The sequence below is a fragment of the Serinus canaria genome, chromosome 2 (genome assembly GCF_022539315.1).
Source record: "Serinus canaria isolate serCan28SL12 chromosome 2, serCan2020, whole genome shotgun sequence".
Classification (NCBI taxonomy): domain Eukaryota; kingdom Metazoa; phylum Chordata; class Aves; order Passeriformes; family Fringillidae; genus Serinus; species Serinus canaria.
Genome location: NC_066315.1, coordinates 132028862 through 132046254, shown reverse-complemented (window position 1 = coordinate 132046254; position 17393 = coordinate 132028862). Strand labels below are relative to the sequence as shown.

The window sequence follows — 17393 nt, the reverse complement described above, 5'->3', positions numbered from 1 at the left end:
TATTCTGATTAAATGAATGGCTAACATAAAAAATGTCAAGTATCCTTCAATGCTTATATATAAACATGTGCCTGAATGTCTGCTAATCCTGGAAATGTATGTACATAACTGCTGAAATGCTTTTATTTGCCATAAAGGAAATTCTAAGTTTTAAAAATGGGTACATGTCTAGGTACTTTTCTAATGACAATCATATTTAGATAGTATTATTTATATAGCCTTTTTTTCATGCAGAATCCTGTAAAATGTACGAGCCACAGGTCTAAAAATAAAGACTAAATCATTATGACAAATAATTCTGACTATGTCTGTGCAATCAAGTAACATCAATTGCAGTTGGGTTTGTTTTTCCCTATACAGCCTCTGAAAGAAGGCTTTCAGGTGAAAAACAAGCCCCTCTTTATGTACAGACCTTCATAAGACTCTATCTCCTTGTCTCCATTGTCTACGGAAAGTCACAAAAACAAAATAAACAAACAAAAACAAAAACAAAAAAAAAAAGGAACCAAAGCACAGGGGTTAAAAAACAACAGAATTTTTTTTAAAGATACAATATACATGTTAAGAAGGGTCAAAAAAAAGGAGTGTATATGGCCATTTAGACTGATTTTGCACAGCACACCTAGTTACTAAAAACAGAAGTGTTAAAATGTATTTGCTGTCAAGAATGCATTTGTACACCTTTGTTTCTAAACATTTCAGAAAATATCTCTATCAACCAGTGCTTTTAACAGACATTAAAGATAAGCACAATTACGCTACCAGTAAAACATGAATAGTCAAATATCTGACATTTCTTATTTTAAAGATTATTACCTGTCTTCTTGCTCTTCCTGTTTCAAGATGCAGAGGTTTTTTATCAGCACTCTGTAATACACTCCATGTGAGCCCACAAATTATCAATTATCCTGACTCCCAAAAGAGCCAGAATTTTGTCACTAGACAACATACTAAAGATCATATCCTGTGCCTGTTGAAGTCAATGCCAAAACACCTACTGAGTTCAAAAGGAACAGGATCATGCTAATAGTCCACCTTGTTCTGTGTGCATTATACTGCTGATTATTCATGTCAGCCAAGAGTATCGTAGATGTTAAAACATGATAGAAGAAAACACAGTAAAAAATGCAATACCATTACCAAATCCCAACTCTGTACACAAAAACTCAAGAGATTTTAACTGCAATGGCAAAAGAAAAATAAAGAAATAACCGACCTCCATGAGCAATTTGGTAATGTCACTAGGGAGAAAACCATCCACTTACTTCTCTCCAAGGTCCCCTTTGGTGGGAGCTGCGGTAGCTGCCTGCCCCTTCGCCCTACTACTGGAGTACTTGATGGACTTGTCTGGACAGACCCAGTTCGAGGATGTGACCTATGAGACACATATCAAAACAAACCACAGCCATTAAATGACAAAGTCATTCTTAAATATCGTCAAGAACTGATAACGTGACTAAGCAGACTTTACATCACTTGGGACCCTTGCACTCCCAGAGGGAAACTATTATCTCTATTCAGAAAAAGACCTGATTGAAAAAGAGAAATCTCTCCATTAAAAGGAAGCCAAATTGAGGCTGAGGATGCTTCCATAAGGTTCTTTATCACACAGTCAAACCAGAAAATGTGTTGCCCACATATTCATGTGCATATGGATATAACAGCCACATACACATAAATTTATTCACAAGTCAAATTCAATTATCTTTACTCAGCTTGTATTTTCTTTAAATTATCTTTGAGTTGCAGTGAGATTACATGAATTTTTCTAAACAGAATAATGAACCGAGGAAAGACAATGATATTTGACTCAATTTTCACTGGGGATTTGAAGATACTAACTCTAACTTTCAGAAAACAAAAGAATGTATTCTGCAGTTCTAAAATACAGAGAGGCTTTCCTGAACACGATCTAGAACAGATTATGCTAATCTTTTTATTGTATTATTTTTATTTAAGCTAAGAATAATGTATAGAAATCCTCAAAATATCAATAAGGGGTACTCAAACAGGAACAGTACAGACTATGGCACAGTAAAATGTAGTCAGAGAAAATGGTGGTTAAAATGATAAGTAATAGACAAAGTTAGTACAGTGCATCTACAGAAACTTTTTTTTAAAAAAAAATAGTTTCATTTGATGTTATGATGATTGTTCCATAAGCAATGTCTGATGAACACAAATAATTTCTCATTCTGTAAGAGAAGAATATGACAGTTATGAGGTGCTTTATGTGGAAACCATCCAGGATTCCTGACAAATGAGAAATCATAAACAAACGTAGTTAGATACTGTTAGCAAGCAATTTGCAATGGCAGTCACACCATTATATCCAGAGTAGAATATAAATAGTGTGTTCACACTGAAAGGGTTAGTATCTATTGCTGCTAGTGATAGGCTAAGGATGACGCGATACCAATCAGCTACTGGGAAAATAAAATGGTGAGCTGGTGGGGCAGAAGGGGTTTAGTCCGACTTATTTGTCTGTTTCACCTCGGTAAGGCGGGTGAAGGAGGGGCAGATCTTCCAGTCATTAATGAAGGCATCGACCTGATGAGGTTTGAGTCAGGACGCTCTGTGGATCGGGAGCGGGAGTTGGTCCGCTCTAGCACAGGACGTTGCTCTGTTGATCTGGATCTTTGATATGGCTGTCTATCTGCTGCTTCACAATTCCTGTAATGTTAGTCAAAAAGCAGCTCAGTTGAACTTTGACTTTTCTATCAGGTATAAAATATGCTGCATGATACTGGTTTGGAGCAAATCATTTATTGCATACATTTTTAGGGGGAATAAATTTTCTGAGATAACTTCTTGATAACATACAGTTTTTTTACACATATGATTTGACTTGCTCCATACTCTTGATAAATGGGCTGAAATGTTTCCAATGTCTCAGTAATGACTATCCATGCAATAGTCTGTTTCCTGACAATTTCTGGGTTAAAATATTATTATTTTGCCTACTAATGTATTAACCTGTGAATAAAAGAGTAGCTGACATAATATTAAGTCTCAGTAAAGCTAAGAACTTGTTAACTGAGCAGTTTAGCTGTGCATTTTTTTCCCTCATATGTATAGATTTTTACAGATTTCTTAAAAGATTGTATTCTCTCTAGAGGTAGCACTCTTGTTTGTAGGAAAGTCCACAATCTAGATGTTATAATTACCATGTAGCACTGTTAACTATTCTTAGACTTGGGGATGTCTGTTATATACAGGCTAGTCAATAAGTGATAGATTCATATGTGGTGCTGAGACTGTAACCAGATGAATCTACATCATCAGTATTTACAGAGGTTCCAACAACTAGAAAAAAATTGGTTTGCAGTTTAAAAATTCTTTTAACTCACAGCCTATGGAACTGTACCAAAACAGCAGTGGAAAAAGTTATTGTTAGAGATGTAATGGGAAGAAATTAGATTGAGTAAAAGAGAATTTCTTGATCAAGCAGTGATATCTTTCACTATCTTAGGCTATTAATCAGGTCATTATTTCAGAAATTAATCAAGCCCCACCTTTTTTCTCAATGTAATTGGTCTGTTTTCAAGGAGTAATATTTGTTAGCAATATCCTGAAATATATTAAATCAAGGCAATTTAAAAAGTAAAATCCATACCCTAATGCAGCTATTTATTAAAACCACACTCCTCCCAGCTCTCCTTGAGTAACTGAACAGATACAGAATACAAATGGGGAATGTGTACCCTTCAGGACTTTTCCTTGAGCGAAGTCATGCATTTTACAATGAAGTCAGTTAATACAATGAGTGGCTTGATGGTGATTAAGTGTAACAAGAAGTCAAATTTTAATTAGTATCAAAAAGGAGAGAGACATACCACAGCCTTATTATGAAGATTTTTATGTTAGTAACAGCATTTTATTTCTAAAAGCATTGTAAAAGAGTGTAGTGGCTGACTTTGCTGAATGTGTTTATAAAATATTCATTTTCATTCAATATTCAGGCCTTCCATGAGGTCATAATTGCACTCCTAGAGCATACAAAGGGCTTGCCACAGACAGATTCACAATCATACCGTACATCATGAACCTACATCTATAAGCTCCTAACAAGCAAACACGCCACAGTGAAACACAAAAATGGTAATTATAAGCTGAGGCACTAAAGATCATAGGAAAAGTACAATGAGCCTGGCACGAAACCACAACAAGATTACCTCACTTCTTCTTCTATCAGCTCTGTTTCTGAATAGGAAGCTTCATCAGCAAAAACATCCACTGTCTCGCTTCTTTTACATTGTTGATAGACAGAGAAACACAACCTTAGCTTTAATAGGAATGCTGCTTAGTTTAAGTAACATTTTAAGTGAGGTTTCAGTGTTATGGAAGGTGATAAAAATGTCACCCATCTGCATGATGGCAAGAAATGACCATAGAATAGATTCTTTGACTATGGGAATAAAGTCCAAGAAAAAATATTCCTAAATTCAACAAAATTACAAATAATTATATCCAGGTCTTGAAAAACCCACCCTCATCTTATTTATCCACATATTTAAGAATATTAATTAGCTAACAGAGACTTTTTTGGGCCTGTCAGCATTTCTCCTGTCATTGAGTAGAGGACTGCTGGATCACCCAGCAGCAGGGACTGGGCAATACGGTGAGGGTATCACTCCATGCTCCATCCCTCTCTCCTTCCAACAAGCAGTAGGACCCACAGAGGAACAGGTGAGTGGCAACCACATACTTCTCATAAAGACTTTATGAGAAGTTAAGGCTCCCATTTGTTACTCTTAAGACCTCATTCTCTTTAGCTCTATAGGTATAAAAAATAGTTTTTAGGATATTAAGGCTCTGACCTATTGCCTGATTAGAAGGAAGGAGGCATTCTTACCACTGGGATCAATACTAATGGCTTAGTGGGCAGGTTTTGTGCTCTGCAGAACATCATGGAGCAACTGCAGCCAGACAGATAAAGGCAATACACAGTTGCTACAATCTCCAACTGGCGTTTCCTTCAAGTGCAAAACCAACCAGGAGTTCCCTGAAGTGAAGGAGAGAGTGGATTTTGGCAGAAAAATTTGAAGCTGAGGCAATGCTGTTTTGTAGACTGAAGGATTTGAAGACTAAGTTGAGTCCTGAGGCCAAAGTGATTGTCACTCTCAGGTTCCAGGCTACAGGCTGCAATCCTCTCAATAACCACTACAGCAAATGGAGGGCCATGACAAGGGGACAGTCTTCCATTTGAAAGCTTCACTTTGTGGTTTTGCTCATATAAGGAGCAATCCAAAAAATAGTTTTACTCTCTGGTCTTCATCCTCACTTATTCTTTTATCCTTTAAACAGTAAACACATGTACTACAGTCTTCAGTAACTGTCTCTTTTACAGGAAAACGATCTGAAAACCTGCTTGTGCAGTGAAACCCCTTCCTTACCACTGTAAACAGTTAGGCATGAATATCTAAATCCAGCCATACTTATGGAAGGAAGTTAAATTAAAAATGGAAGTTTCTAAACTTTCAGACATCATTCTTAAAGACTTAGAGTTATAAATTTTCTAGATGAAAATTTCTTCTTTTCTCTTTATAAATCATATTATATGAATTACTGATTTTAAAGAGGGAAATATGGTAGTCTTAGTTAAACTATTCAACATCAATATAATATTTTAATGTACACTAGCACTGCTTAACTTTGCTAACAGACTTTTCATTATGAAAATACAGTTAATGAAACATCAAATAATGACTTCCTCCATCTAGTACTGCCTATTGTAGCACCCTTCTCCTTTTGCTAGGGAAGACGGGCATGGCAGATGGCTAATTTCCATGCCAAAGTCTGCAAGACTTGTAAGAATAACTCTCCCTTACTCTGAGGAACAGGTACAGCAGTGTTTGCTTCTAAACCAAGCAAGCCAATCCCTATGAGACTGTCTGAGCTCTCTGTAAGCCACTAGACAGAAAGCTCTGTGAGTATTCACAGTCTAATTTCTTGTTCCAAACCTAATTTCTTTCTAATTTCTTGTTCTAATTTCTTGTTCAAGTATTAGAACTAGAATCTAATATCATTGTAAACTTTAGTTGCTGTAGTACTTAACCAAAGGTGCTCTCAGATTTTATTTTATATACTGATTGATCTCAATTTACATATATATATATATGTATATATATATACACATACACACACACACACACGCACACATCTATATATATATATATACTGCAAATTTCAAATGAGAACTCTTTTCCCAATGCAGTAAATAAGACTTTCTGATTTTTAATTTTTCAGATTTGTTACTTTTCTTAACAAATAAAAAAGAATTTTCAACAAATTATTAGTCATTGATCTAAACTTATGGATAGAGAAAGTTTTATAAAAAAAATTAACATTTTCCAACATTAAGCAATTGTAACAGCTTACATAACAAATAGAATTTTTTTTCCCCAAAAAATTACTGAAAACCACTTATTTAAAAGCCCATGTTAAATATTTTTACTCTGTAAAAATGATAAGATCACGCCAATCACCATTTTAGCATTAGGCTTTTTTCTTGTAACAAAAAACTGAAGAAATAAAAATAGAAGTGCTGTAGGATTACAGTCCACTACAATTCAGCTCCTAGTGTATCTTTTTCATCTAGAAACACTGAACAAAACAAGAAGACAACAACACACTTTCTAAGTATCATAATTTCAAACTCCAGCTAATACACAATGGCAATACCTGTCAGTGTCTGTGGATGGCTGCTGAATTTCAATCCTTGGACAAGTTATTCTTCTACTAGCTATAGGAACTTTGCTGTTTAGTCACAGACACAAGATCCTCTGTTAGCATAACATAGATAAGCATGACTAAAACCAAATGATATTTCTAGTACCAAAAAACTTAAATTTGAGTCATAAATATTGCAATGGAAAATGGGAAAGAGCAGTACATTGTCCAATCTCTAGAAAAACTCGTGACAGGATATCTCAGCAAGTAACTAACTCATCTATACTCATAAAGGAAAGCTCCTCTACACTCATAAAGGAACTTAATATAAAACCATGCACTGCTATAGTTTTTAAAAGACAGGAATGTAAAGCTTTTAGGTACTCTGGTTTAAAAACAAGGTAAAACAAGACATTTTGTTTGCTGTAATAATTTTAATATATGTAATATATATACACACACACATATATGTACATATATACATGCATCCATACACTGATATGATCTGGTCACATGCAAACTGCCCTGTGTTATATGGGATAACCACCACTATATCTCCATGCCAGTGACAGGCATGATTAACTGCAAAATGACAGAGTTTGAACTCTTCTGCTAACTCAGCTAAGCAGACAAAGCAGGGAACTCTGCCATGATCCCAGGCACTCTCCACTCCTGTGTTATGCTGCAGCCACAGAACTGCAATTGCTCACAGCTTGCTCAGGCATCTGGACCTGACACTGCAGTCACTTCATGACCATGTGTTGCCGACACAGCTGACCATGGTAACACGTGGCATGGTACAATCATAAAAATGCTTAAGGAAAGCATATAGATCTACACCTGTACTCTCCAAAATATGTGTCATCATTGATATATTTGCTGAGGAATAGCAAAGTCGTACTTCACAGAGGGAGTTAGAGCAGACAGTGGTTTTTTTCAGCCCAAACTATTTTATGATTCTTCTGATGCAGTTAGAGCTTTAACTAGCTATTACAATCAAATATCAATAAAACCAATAAGTAATGTAAAGCCTTGGAAGACTGAAATGATATGCATTTCATATCATTTTTATGTGCAAAAAAGTTGTAGATGTTTTTACTTTATTTCTTCTGGTACTTGCAGTGTGTCTTTTGACTTATATAGCCAGCTGCCTTATATAATATCTTGTATTTTGCCAACTACTTCTAACTTTCAACATCCTTAACACAGACCCTCAACTGACACGTGTAAAAGAATCACCCTGCAGGAATAAGCATCTCTATGTTCATGAGATGACTCACTGAAGATCATGATAAAGCTGATTAGGATTCAAAAGCTGGGAATTCAAAATTCTCAAAGATGAGAGCTGAAATCCTCTCCTCTCCTTCACCCCAGCTCAGTTGCATAACTGAATCTACTGCAGTGATTCTCTCTAGATAATAATCTAAACTTCCATTAAAGTACTGGAAATATTCCAAAATATAACACTTTCAGCTTTATATTACAAATATATTCCACAGTTTTTCCCATTTCAGAACACAATATTTCACCCACTCAACTTGAATATTATACTATGATGGATGAGCAAAATCAGGACCATGCCAGGTTTCAATTAAGATGTCTCATGACTGAAGTATAGTGGTACATAAGACAATGCATAGAGGACCTTGAGAGGGAAGCAATGAAAAAGAAGAGTTTCCTAGTTGAGCTTGAGTATTCAAACGCAGAGCACCTAGACTATAAACTAATCAACTGAAGTAGTTGTAGGCTTAAAACTAAGCATAAAACTTAAATATGTCTTTTTAAAGTGCAGTACTAAATGCAAAATACGAAAAGTACTTGGCTTTTGATGGATTTTGTGGGATTTTTTTTCCTCAGATCTTAAATATAACTTTATTTCTATATGGCACATAAACATAGTTGGCTTTCTTTTCAGTGACATTTTCAAACACCAATAATATGCCAGATATTTAAATAGCAAATTACCACAACCAGAGTTGCAACTATGCAGTTCTATATACTGCAGCAACATGTTTATCTTCTTCCTAACTTTTGGCAATAGATCTGTAATTCTGACCTCTCTGATATCAAGAGTTTTGTCCCTTGATGAGACCAGGATTTCCATCAGATCATTCAAACAGGAGCAGGTATGTAAGATTTTATAATCTTTTAAGTTCTTAAATTATGAATGAGCAAAATAGCATTCAGTTTCTGTTAAAGGCACTCTCTAAATCCATTGATCTCTACAGAATCTGATCCATTTCAGCAGTCTTTACTAAAGTGTTTTCTATGCCTTAGGTTTTATTTAAAAGTCATAATGGTGCACAACAAATGATTTTATCTTTTTTTTTCTTTTGCCAAACATTTTAGGAGCTAAATTTAAAGGGAGAAGGAGAGTAGTAACCAATAAGTCTCTTTTTCATGTTAAAAAATTATTTTTAGATATTTAACCCCAATATTTACCTATGTTAGTATCTATTCAGCATAAAAAGTAAGAAAACAGAGGAAAGACAAGACTATTTCATGTGACTGTCAAAAGCAAAAGCTTTAGTTACACCAAGCTCTTAACAACCTCCTTTAAATGCTGTTCATTTTCAGTTTGCTTATGCAGTTTCCAGGGTGAAGTAATAAGTATGACCCTTGCTGTGCACTTAAAAATGAAGAGCCAAAGAACAGTGGCACTGTGGTTCACAAAGCCAGAGAATATATATGGTCTCAAGTCTCTGCAACTGCACTAATGTTTAGGCAAAAGACCTGCACAAATCCCTCCTCTCTAAAGAAGAGAGAACCCCACATTAGAATATTGATGGATTCATTCTGGGTTTTATCAGATTTTTTTACATTTTAATTTTACAGTCTCTCATGTTCTCTGTTCACATTCACAAAGGAAGTCAAAAAAAAGAAAATTCTTGCAAGAGCAATAAGAAAATGAGGGAGAAGCAGTAAAGTCAATGAACTAAAAGCAATGAAAATTTCTGTGCTTTCTTGATCAGAAACCAGCCACAACTGGGAAGAGCTACAGATTCTAAAGGCACACAGCACTTTGCACAGGTTATGCATCAATCACAAAAGGAGACAGGTTAGACAGATAGAATTGGGATTATTTCTAAAAGTAAAAAAGGATTAGGTTTCACAGACACCTTCCCCAACACTGCAGATGTAGGCAGGTATCACTAAAAAACCTCTTTTCATTAAAGCAGCCCTGAACAGTGAGAACAGGTTTTAAAAATAGTTCAAACATAATTAATGTTCTTTTTCTGTTTCTAACTGAATAAAACAGTTTAAGCTTCGAAAAAAGACTAGAACATAAGTGCTTTGGTTCTGAGTCAAGAAAGAAAGACATCAAGAAAAATACATTTATTAGGAATAAATTTGGTACAATTATAAATGAACTCTTATCATGAAGATCCAAAATACATTTTAGTTTTATCTGTAACACTACACTCTTTACTTACCCATATTTTTCAGCTGAACCATTGACTATATCATCTGCCCATGAACTTGCACCATTGTACCACCTTTACAATGCAGCCAAAATAAAGAAGTGTTATTAAAAAATGATTATATTCACTCTAATTCATGTGACATGACCACATCTCAACAAAATGGGAAGATTTTCAAATGTTTTAACATAATTTTGTACATTTCATATTTTCTTTCAGGTATGAAGAAAACCAACTTTTTCAAAACCAAACACAAAGAAGATTACAGGGCTTTTTCTCTTATATAATCATTGTATTTTACCTCTAGTCTTTTCAGCAGTTAAGTCATAAACTTCAGTTACATTACTACTAATTGATCTTTTCATACATAAATGTCCTTATGTTTTCAATAGCCATTGAGCTTGTGGGATAATAAACTAATTGTGACACAAAACATTAACAAAAATAACCTAATATGCATTAAGAATTCAAAATATTGCTTTTAACTTCAAATACATGACCTTGCCAATTGTAATTTTTTTTTTTTCTATTTGATAGGATAGTTGGTTTCTCACAGGTATGTAAGAAGCAGAAAAAATTCACCTCAATGATCAAACAATGAAAACTAAGTAAATTTTAAAGTGTTCTTTAAATTGTTCTTCCAGGTACTGAATATGGGCTGCCCAAGCATTTGCAGCAGCACATCAGTTGAAGACAACAAAAAACACATATAGAAGTATTTTATCTTAAGAAAAACCATTGAGAAAAGAAATATTCAGACAAAAAAAAAAAAAAAAGCTGCTTTAAGAAATCAGGGGATAAACTGCCTATGTGCCACTAGTCCAGCATATTAAAACTATATAAAAATCATCCACCATTTGGCTAAGGAGTTTCAACTAAATCTCTGGAGTTTTGTACTTTCTGGATCTCTCTAGGGTAAAGCCAGGGAACTGCTATGTTGTGTGTATTCAATGATTTCCACATGATAGTGAGTGAGCAGACAGGGATTATCAGAAAATATCAAGACACCATTATGCTGTCAATTTGGACCAAAAAAATCATTTATATGTATTTAAAATATTAGCCGTAGGCTAAAGGAAAAGCTTTTTAATGGCTTGAATACATTGATACAAGAATTTTCATTAATCTGTTCTTGGGAATCACAGCAGTATTTTTTGCTTGTCTGCCTTTTCTCCAAACTCCTCATGCTGCAGAATCTGAGGGTTGCAGTATACTCAAAAACTTCACAATCCCACATCTCCTGGATATTATGTTGAGGGAAGACTGTATGAGGCGCAATATATGTAAATGTCAATGTGTAAATGCCCTTGTTTATTCTATGTCCAATTGGATGGCATGGGGAGCAGCTTTTCTTTTTCTTTTCCCATGGTTTATAGCCAGATCAATGGCTGGATGAAAGTCATTTCAGTTAAATCTACTTAAGTTTTAGATTAGATTTAGACTTAATCCCGTATCAATTAGAATACTGCTGGAGTATGACAGGTACATCTTTACACTCTCCCTGATAATCCATATCCTCAAAACCAAAGCCAGTCTCTCCAGTTAACCAGTATTTTAAATAGGAGTTTTTGCTAAAACTACTTTATTGCAGACACCATAAATACATAAATATGGGTTTAAAATTGCAGTGCACTTTATTTTTTCTTAAATATGACTGTATTTATTTATAGCAATCAAATAAAAACAAACATTTCTTGCTATTTGTTAGGAAAAGATCCCTGCTTTACCTGTTCCCATAACATAGACAAAAATCAGACATTGACTTTAAAATGCACAGAGAAGTATAAAACATCTAATTTTAAAGAGGGAGAGGAACACTGACTTGCTCTTTTCTTCAGATTTCCTTCTCTTTTGGCCTATCTCTTTAAATATGAATGGCTGCTATCAAATAACTATTTCCAGAGACACTCCAAAGAATTTTAGATTGCATGTCAGATTTCAGTGATATTATGCTCATTATGATACATTATATACGTAACAAAATTTAGGAAGAGCAACAGTACTGAGGTTCCTAGCATGCTAAACACTCAAAACCAATTTGAAGGCATTTGAGCTGTCCTTTTTTAAGTCAATGTGGGCAGTAACATGCTAAAAACTGAGTACCATCTTAGGGTACTCAGGTTATTGAAAGAATGAAATTGAGGACTGTAAATTGCCCTAGAATCACTCCTAGTGACAGAAAAGGTTAGCCATTAGAATCATGATGCAGTTAAGTTTAGAAAAAACCTTCAGTTGTACCTAAGCTCCTCTGTGCTATTCAGTTTTCCTCCCACATCTAATGAATAAAAAATTTTCAAGCTAAGAATTATGCTTAAAAAATCCAAAGTCAAATTAATGGAGGGCTAAAAAGGAAATGAGGTACTTAAAACTATGGAGATTAGTTGTTCTGTATTTAGAGAAATATGGCATAAAGTGCACTGTAAATTTAAATATCATTAGTCTAGGTCAATTAGAATTTTAGACTACGCTTCATAAAAATTTATTACTCAACTCCATCTATTTTTACTATATAAATTAAAATACCTTTCAGGAGTATAGGCTGTGTCATCATAATATGAATTAGGCACTCTTCTCTCCTGCCTAGTCCTCCTGAATGTGGAATAAATAGCACAGATATTTCAGACATTTTAGAGGGCACTTTTTTTCATTATGTATTCCCTTACTCCATCATTAAGATGTGATGAAGGTAGAGTTCATTTATCTTCAATTCAGCTATGTACTCTGAACACATATTTTCATATATATATGTATATATATGAAACTTAAAATTCTGCTTTCAATTTCGATTCAGAAATAATTAACAACTTACTAAGAACACTTGATCAATGCACACGTATTTCATAAAACTAAAAAGTTACATAGACAGAAAACTAGTGTTTGAACAACAGAGAATGTTCCACAAAATAGGATTTTGATGTTAGAAAATGTCTGCTGGGTAAAAAAAAAGTCAGGAAAGAAAATGGAAGCAAAATCTAATTCCTTAAGTGAAAGAACAGAAATTCTGCCTGAAGGAAACCTCACATCCTGCACAAAACATACACAAACCAGCTTTTATGGACCTACAAATGCTAAACTCAAAGGAAGTGGAAACAATAAATTGCACAGTGTGGTGTTCTTGCTGATTAAGCTGAGCTCTGAGGTAGATAAGCTGAAAAAGAATTTCATACAGTGAGGTTTTCAGCATAATTTTGTTTGGAATTAACTGCTAATATTCTTTTAAACACAAAAAAAGGTTAGGAATAAGAACCTTGAGAACATTACTTTGTTTTTGAGATCACTGGTGTGTCAGACAATTCAAAATGTGTTACTGTCAAATTATGTATTAGCCCATATATCTCTGTAGGATTCTGAACTGGGGGATATAAATAAAAGTGTAAGTAAAGCTCAACATGTCCAACCATGCTGCCTTGTGCACATGCAGAGTGAGTAGCTGCAGCAGGGTGAACTGATCCCAGCTGGTGCTGCCCTGCTGCCTGCAACTTTGAAGAGTCAAGGGAAACTGGGGTGTGGCGCTGAGCAGCAGGATGTTCTTGGGAAGACCCCAGAAAGGTCCTAAGGGCTCTGAAGTCACTGAAGATGCACAGGTGCTTATTGCCTTTCTTAGGCATAGGCTGGAGTAAATATCTTGTCAAGGCTGCTGTTCCTTTTGGGAGGGAAAGAGTTGGACTTCTTCAAAAGGAGGGAGCTTTCAGACAAACAAAATTATAACCTAAGAATGAGATCAGAAATTAAGGTTTTTGGTAATGTAAATGTGTCCTAGCAGTAATGAACTGAAGTCTGTCATATCAGATCAGCAGTGACTGACACAAACTTCAGCAGAGAAAAGACAGAAGAGAATCAAGTAGTCACTCAAGAATCAAGTAGTGGGGAAAAAAAATAAAAGGAAAAAAATGCTAGAAGAGACCACAAGAGTTAATGGGGTGGCTGTGAATGACTACAAGATAAGCAATTAAAGGAGCCATGAATAACAAAAGCAAGTACTTTTGACTAATATGTTTATATCATTTATTTGCCTGCAGGACGCAGACACTGATGGATTCAGAGTGACATGAGATAAAAAACTCTCTGTCCCAGATGAGAGATTTTCCTGAATGCTGGACTGTACAGAGCAGTATTTGCTATTTTGGTGAATAGTGGAAACTGGAAAATTGTTTCATATGCATGATATAGTCAAAGTAAAAGACAGGAAGAAATGTGGTTGCTTGATATCAACAAGACATTGATTAAGAAGGTGGAACAAAGGAGGCAGGAAAAAGACCTTGGCCTACAAAAGCATTTTAGAGTAAGCACTGAACTGGGAAAAAGTGTAAAGATAAAAGAGGAAATATTGTTTAAAAATAATGTTCATATATTTACAATAAAAATGAGGAATAGAAAATTACTTCATGTTTTTCAATGTCTAAGGAGAACCTGGATAATGATTATGCTGTTCCTAAATTGCTGTTAGAATACAGGAAGACAAAAAGGATGAAAATCCAGGAACTACAATTGCAGCTGTGAGGTATTGAGAGGAGTTCATATCTGGTAGGATGACTCAAGTAACTTGAACACTAATTTTACCCTCAGGCAGCCTAGATTCAAGAGGATCATAGAATCCAGGATCAGTTTCTAGGCCCAAGGAATCTTGAGATACTGTTCTAACAGTGAGCTAGATAAATTCCACTTCATGCTGGATTTCATTTCTGATCCCAGACAGAATTAGCTTTAATAGCCTTCTGTTCCAAAAAGCCCTGGAAAAGATTTTCCAGCTGCTTGAATCCTAGCTTTTTCATCTTTATGAAGTACTGTAACTTTTGCCCTTTATTTTCATTGATTGTATTTTTGAGAGATTAAGTTCAGAAATGAAGACTGAGATTTACAAGTCAAGAACCTCAAAGTAAAATAATTTGAGAATAGCTCCAACTTTCACTAAAATCCAAACAGTCACAGACATAACCAGCAACCTGAAATGGGTTCAGACAATCTAGTGCAAATCAGAGTATATATCTAAGGCAAAACAAAATAAATAAATAAAAATTAATTATTGAAATAACATAAAAATAAGCACATTTCATCATGCATTTGAAGAAAACAAACAAAAAAATCCCTCTCCTTATCAAAGTTTCTATATGTGGACAGAACTAATTATACACTGTCTTTATACTAGGTTTCATGTAAAAGAGCATCATTTCAAAACAAATGCTTTACTGAGTTCTAAATGTTAAAATGTTTAATATACTATAGCTTTAGAGAATTTTGAAAAAGAAATATTTCTTTGAAAGGATTTTTCAGATCCTTTCTTGTTTCTGCATCCAAAAGTAATTTCACATTCACTTAAAAATATGGTGACATGATCTGAATACAGAGCAAGCATTAATGAACTTCTCAGACTCATATCCAGAGGGCAGCCATGAAGTTTATATATAAAGAGTTCTTTACTTTATGCTTTGGAAATGTTTATGTGGCCCCTCTTGTAAAGTAGCACCTCGATCAACTATTGTATCTGATCTGAAGTCACCACTTCCTTTTTATTGGCTTACAGTTTTCAGCTTGATATTCTTATTTCTGTTTACACACAACTATGTAAACTTTTTCAGTTTGCAACATTTCTGAAAATATCTTAATTATAGTACTTGAGCAGCATAACTTAAAAGCCACTGTATTTCAAGTGGCAAGTTATTTCACAGAAATTGTTATGGGCTCAAATTCTCTCTCCATATACTTCATGTGTAAATAGGAACTATGATGCTCTGCAATCACACACAGGTATTGTGAGTGTGTACAATTATTCCTAAATCACAGAATATGCATCATAAAAATATATACAACATAAGCTTACATAAGCATACACTTACAGTTTTCACTCTATTTTTCAGTTAAACATAGTATAAGACTTCAGAAGACACTCTTTCTGTGTACTTTAAAGTAGATAGGCTTTTCCTTGTTATTTCAAAGAGAATAATAAATATTACAAGAACTCTGGAAAATTCCAGCAAAAATAAGGGTTATAAAAGACACAGATATATAATATCCATATAATCTATTTAAAGCTGGCTTCTGCAGAGCTATTTGGTACCTCTTGGGATATACCCATGGCCCCAAGTAGTCAGTTTTAGGATGCAGAATACTGTAAAAACATATTCACTGCATGTGTTTATCTCTTAAAACACAGGTCCCATTCCCAGTTTGTAAATCAAAGATGGCATTGTCAGTGTGGCAGAGCTAATGGCACACTCCATAGCAGTTATACCTCTCCAGATCATAGTAAGCACCCTCAGAATAGGTACGGCACATGGTACGGGAGCGGAGCAATCTGATTGCATCTTCACAAAACAGAGGGTACATTGTGTGATCCTGGCTGCCAAAACAGAATGGGTGAACACAATGAAAAGCAACAAAAAGATGAAACGAGCACAAAACATGAAAAGGAAGCAATGTCAGCAACAGAACAAAACACTGGAACAGAACATGACTGGAACTTCGGTGAACTTTGCAAAACTACTTTTAAAAATTTAAGTATATTGGCTCACAGCTACAAGATCTACTAGACTGAGAAAGGTATCATTCTCCAGTTTTATCATTACCTTTAACACAGTCACTCATATATGATTTTATGCATACTAAAATCACAGTATCAGCAGGTATTAGTGTTTGCTGGTTTAAATTATTTTCTTTATATATTCTCTAAAAGACATCAGAGTGATGTAAATAAAAAATTATCTTTGAGGACCATCAATTATAGACTATTGGCAGTGAGAAAATATTCAAGTGAAGCACAGGAAGAATTACCCAGTGTTTGTGTGCACACTATTTTAACAAATCTAATGATGGTACTAACTCAACTTCTAAGTTTTCTACCACTAGACACAGACAAATAAAGCCAGAAGTGGACATGTAGGTACACAGAAGTACATGCATTACCCACACATAGTCACACAGAGGAAAAAATATACCTGACATCCCTGTAATGGTGATCTGAGGACTGGGTGTACCGGGAACGAGGTAAAGTAACATAATGACTGAGGTGATGGCAGAAAGAAAAATACAGATATGAGACAATAAGATGGAGAAGGAATGATACACAACACAAACCAGAAAACATTATAATCATAACATGATGGTTTAAGAACACTGGACTTATTAACAAAATAATATGATATAGGGTTTAAAACATAAAATTATCTAGATGATTCACACATTTATTCTGAGAAGCCAGTGGGATATTATGGACCAAGGAGATTGCTAAAATTTGGGATTTTTTACAGTATTTCAGTTAGGAAGAAAAAAATGCATAAATCTCTGAAAGCAACTCATGAAGTT

At 34.7% G+C, this 17393-nt stretch overlaps 1 protein-coding gene across 39 annotated transcripts in view; it reads right to left on the bottom strand.

The window, feature by feature from the left end:
- RIMS2 (regulating synaptic membrane exocytosis 2) overlaps positions 1-17393 on the bottom strand; it is a 448889-nt gene that overhangs the window by 130873 nt on the left and 300623 nt on the right. For 13 of the 39 annotated variants that reach the window (XM_050971294.1, XM_050971305.1, XM_050971291.1 and 10 more), the window contains 2 exons: positions 2494-2673; positions 1266-1375 (listed from right to left, as the gene is read on the bottom strand). In XM_050971294.1, the coding sequence (XP_050827251.1) occupies positions 1266-1375; positions 2494-2673 (290 nt within the window). Of the gene's footprint in view, positions 1-412; positions 446-1265; positions 1376-2493; positions 2674-4175; positions 4248-6684; positions 6760-10106; positions 10170-12617; positions 12684-16323; positions 16432-17026; positions 17093-17393 lie in introns of all 39 variants that reach the window. The other 26 variants (XM_050971298.1, XM_050971306.1, XM_050971304.1 and 23 more) reach the window with 8 other exon arrangements.